This window comes from Dichotomopilus funicola (genome assembly GCF_033296635.1).
Source record: "Dichotomopilus funicola strain CBS 141.50 unplaced genomic scaffold C8A04scaffold_89, whole genome shotgun sequence".
NCBI classification, from domain to species: domain Eukaryota; kingdom Fungi; phylum Ascomycota; class Sordariomycetes; order Sordariales; family Chaetomiaceae; genus Dichotomopilus; species Dichotomopilus funicola.
This window is the reverse complement of record NW_026944110.1, coordinates 1-4,415: the sequence shown is the minus strand read 5'-3', so window position 1 is coordinate 4,415 and position 4,415 is coordinate 1. Positions and strand designations below refer to the sequence as shown.

General features: G+C 53.0%; 1 protein-coding gene across 1 annotated transcript; it reads left to right on the top strand.

Annotated features, from left to right (window-relative positions):
* Positions 1-635: 635 nt before the first annotated feature.
* On the top strand, positions 636-4,266 carry C8A04DRAFT_15324 (P-loop containing nucleoside triphosphate hydrolase protein; the record flags this gene model as incomplete). The annotated part of the gene is given in 4 exon segments (XM_062778442.1): positions 636-3,477; positions 3,489-3,502; positions 3,517-3,608; positions 3,672-4,266. 4 exon segments carry the CDS (start codon positions 636-638, stop codon positions 4,264-4,266), a joined length of 3,543 nt encoding a protein of 1,180 aa, XP_062633391.1.
* Positions 4,267-4,415: the final 149 nt, after the last annotated feature.

Below are 4,415 nucleotides of genomic sequence, written 5' to 3'. Positions count from 1 at the left end.
CACCGATGCAAGATGAAGATAATTTCACGATTGGGATTTTGAGATATCGCCTGAAACTGGTACAATCCAGGTCGAGTAGAGTAGACAAAAGTGTCAAGGTTGGTTCAAAGGTTGAGCTTCGCGTCGCGTCTGAGGACGAGGAGGCAAGCGACGCTCCATTGGACCCCCACTCCGCCCATCCCAACTCGTCCCTGCCCTTTTGAGTGGTGGCACTGATTCCGGCCCGTGCTCCCCCTCTGAAAGTCCCCGGGCAAGGAGGTTTTGCCCGCTCCCGCTCTCGACATACACTACTAAGTAAGAAAAGTAATGAACATTACCTATGTTACGTCAGCCTGAAGTTTTGAGGGCCTACCTGGTTTATTAGAATAGTTTACGGAGTATCTGTCGTTGAGAGAGAGATGAGATCAAACTTCGCAAACCCACCACACGGACCAATCACAGGCCCACAAAGTTCCATGCAACCCCCAGACTTGGCAGGCGTCGATTGCTTGGCATTTGTGCCATTTCAACTCCAGGCAACAAACCACCACCAAAAGCATCAGCATCACCAATTGGATCTTACAGGACGGTCTTTCGGCTCCAGAGAATTCAATCATCCCGGATTATTTCTCATGACGAGGGACAAACCTTAAGAAATGGCGGGATCGGTCCGCTATATCGCCGCCGGATGCCTCATATTCGACCAGAGCGGGTCCCGCCTTCCCGAGCATCTCTGGTCTGATGTCGCGCAACAACAGTGGCGCCACTTCGGTCCCTTTGGAGACTCGAACACGGAAGGAACGGGGGATAATTCCTCTGAAATCGATTCCTCACATCAACCCGGCTCATCTCACCCACAATTCCTCGAGGAGCAGACCCAAGCTCACTTCGTGGCTTCCGCGGGATGCCTCGCCCCCTATTTAGACCTTTTGCGGAACCGCTGGATCCGGATGAGCCTTGGTTTGGGCCCCGAACAATTGGGCCTAGTCATTGTTCGAGTTTACATCCTTCCGGACGATGTTGAGAACCGCACCATACCCCGCAGGGATCCCTCTTTCCGGAAGGCAAGGACAAACCTCCTTTCACGGCTGGATTTTGCGCCGTCCACGTGGAATGGACAGCCTGGAAATATTCCATCTCGAGCCCCCTCACTTTTCAACAACTTAACCCCGGAAGTCAACCCACAAGATGAAGTCGAGGGCCAAACCTTGTTGCAGATGTTCAATAACATCCCGTCCCCTGATCCGAACCCTGATGACATTCGCGACTATGAAGCGCGCGACGCTGCCTACCGGGTGATGAGCAGCAATATCTTTGGCCTTTCGACGAAACTTTACTCTTATCAACGGCGGTCAGCGGCCTTGATGCTGGAAAGAGAAGCTGAGCCCAGGGAAATACCGGATCCGCGTTTTGTGAAAGTCGTCGATCAGCTTGGAATGCCCTATTACTACGACCCCGTCACTGGCAGTGGCTTGCTCGAACCTAGGCGGTACGACGGACCTTGTGGTGGGATTCTTGCTGAAGAGATGGGAGCAGGGAAAACGCTAATTTGTCTGGCTCTCATCCTGGCAACGAGACATATTCCCTCTACTCCGCCCGAGCATTTGCGTACAGATGAGCCCGTGATTCGCCCAAAGGTTGGCAGCCTCGCTGATATGGCCGCGGCATGTATCACCCGTCACTCGGTGCCGTGGAAGACGGTGTTTGGGGCATTGGAGCCTGATGGTATCGACTATCCCCTATGTGTCGCAGCGATCCAACGGAACCCGGGCTTATATCAGCTTCCGCCCCCGGCCCGTCGTCGAGAGAGCCGACGGGCGGACGGCCCAGTTTCTCCAACAACGGTGCATTTGAGCCATACCTCTCTTGTCATTGTGCCCCCTAATCTAGTGCAGCAGTGGAAGCAGGAGATCACAAAACACACTTCCGGTCTAAGTGTCCTAATCGCCGATAAGAAACAAGAGCTACCACCGGTGAAAGATCTTCTCGAATATGACGTTATTTTGTTTTCGTCGACACGATTCGAAAGATTATCGGATGATCTGTACTCTGACCGAAACGGCGGCCAGGTGCTCCTCAGCCCACTCGCAGAGATTCACTTCAAGCGTTGCATTGTGGACGAAGGCCATAAGCTAGGCAACTCAACCATAAGCCGGAAGAGCAATCTGCTTCTGCTTATCGACCACCTGCAGATCTCAGCCAAGTGGATTGTCACCGGTACGCCGTCAAAGGGGCTGTTTGGTGTCGACAACACGCCCAGCCCGCAGGAGGAGCACCCTAGGTCCAACAAGCGACAGGTGGAAACCTCTCCAGACCTCGAAAAAGAAGATCTTAAGCGAATCGGTTCAATTGCCATGCTATACTTGCGCATGCGCCCTTGGGCAAACCAACCTGCTGAGACTGGTGATTCTCCTGCGGATTGGACGGTCTATGTTATGCAACCGAAACACTCCGCCCGCAGCATTGGCCGAGCTGATTGTCTTCGGGGAACATTGGAATCGCTAATTATTCGGCACCGCCTACCCGATCTCGGTGATCTACTTCCAAGTGTCGACGAAAAAATTGTTTACCTGGATGGCTCCTTCCAAGATCGGCTCGTACTAAACCTCTTCTCCATGATGATCATCTTCAATGCCGTGCAGTCACAGAGAACGGATCAAGATTATTTCTTCCATCCGCGGCAGAGGAAAGCACTCCTAGAGCTCGTACACAATCTTAGACAAGCGAGCTTCTTTGGTGGCTCAGTCTTCTCGCCAGAGGAGATTCTCAAAGCAGTTGAGACAGCGGAGGAATTTTTGGAAGAACGAAAGGTTCCAATCGGCGCCGATGACGAGGCCTTACTGCGAGAGGCCATTATGTTTGGCCGTCTGGCTGAGCAAAACACAGTCAAGCGGTGCGCCAATCTGTTCCGCGAGCTTCCATTGTATGTGAGGAACTTTCCCTGGGGCGCCGGCCGCGAGTGGTCTCTCGATCTCCACGACGGAGACCCGGTGTGTACAGACTCACGCATGGTCTCCGCATTACAGAAGCTTCTTCAGCCCTTGGTTGATTCGCCAATGTCTCTCAAATTGTTGTTTGATACCGGGCGATTTTCGGCGCGCGGGTGGGAGGAACGGTCAAAAGGTATCGAGCAACAAACCTCAAACAGTGGAGGGCAAACCCAAACAAAAGTTCTCGCTGGAAACACTCCTCTTGGCCAGGACAGTAAATCCTCGGCCCAACGGCGCTCGGCCATTTTGACGAATACCCTAACGAATCCCAAGAGCCCCGTAGGGGCCGAAGAGAACCCTGGCACTAATATTGCAGAACCACTCTCTCAGGCTCAGCTTATCTCGACGGCTTCCGCAAAGCTATCCTATCTAACAGACCAGATTGTGAAATACCAAGACTCAGAGCAGATTATTGTGTTCTACGAGAATGACAACGTGGCATACTATCTCGCTGGTGTACTGGAAATTGTAAGCTACTCAATCTGCACTCAATCTGCACTCAATCTACGTCTAGACCAGATTCACTAACCACTGTGGGTGAATTTAGCTTCAGATCCAGCACTTGATCTACGCTAAAGGCCTTACCACTGAGCGCAGGTCCCAGTATGTCGTGACATTCAACCGCAACCCAAAATTCCGGTTAGTCTTGCTCTTCTCTTTTATCGACTCATCAAGGCCTCACTGACCATACCCTCCCTCAAGCGTTCTCCTCATGGATATCACACAGGCAGCCTTCGGTTTGGACATGCAGTCCGCGTCACGGATCTACTTCATCAGCCCCGTCCTCAACCCACAGGTCGAGGCGCAGGCCATTGGGCGTGTACGACGCATCAGTCAACAGAAACCCGTATCGGTCGAGACGCTGGTTTTACGTGGCAGCGTGGAGGAGGTGGTTGTACGCCGCCGAAGCGAGATGACACAGGCGGAAATGCGGAAATGCCGGAGCATTCTCGACGACCGTCCCATCTACGATTGGATTCTAAACGCCCGCATTCTACCTTTACCTGGTGGCGATGTTCCCAGAGAGGAACAGATGGCGCGTTTGGAGGTCCCGCAATTCTTGTTTGGCCGGGGCTTTGGAAGGGAGCTAAGTCATCCGGATCAGGATTTGGTTGGATTGAATGGGTCACCAGTTGGGGATAAGAAGAATGGGTTGGTTCTCCTGGACGAGGGAAAGAAGAGGCGTTCGCCGGGGAGAGATGCAGCATTAGGTGGTGCGGAAGTGTTGGGGAATGGCGAGGCTACACCGGCGAAAAGAGCCAGGGTACGCTTTGCCGGGTCAGATGATGAGTCGTAGGATGGACACACGGCGAGGGAGACATGGTTGCTACAGATACGGTTGAGCCTTTATATTGGATTAGAAACATATCTAGCTTTTAATACCGTGGCAGTGTCAAGGGCTCAGGCCTAGGGCCATGCCCTCGCAAGGCCTTGGCCATGAGCAGT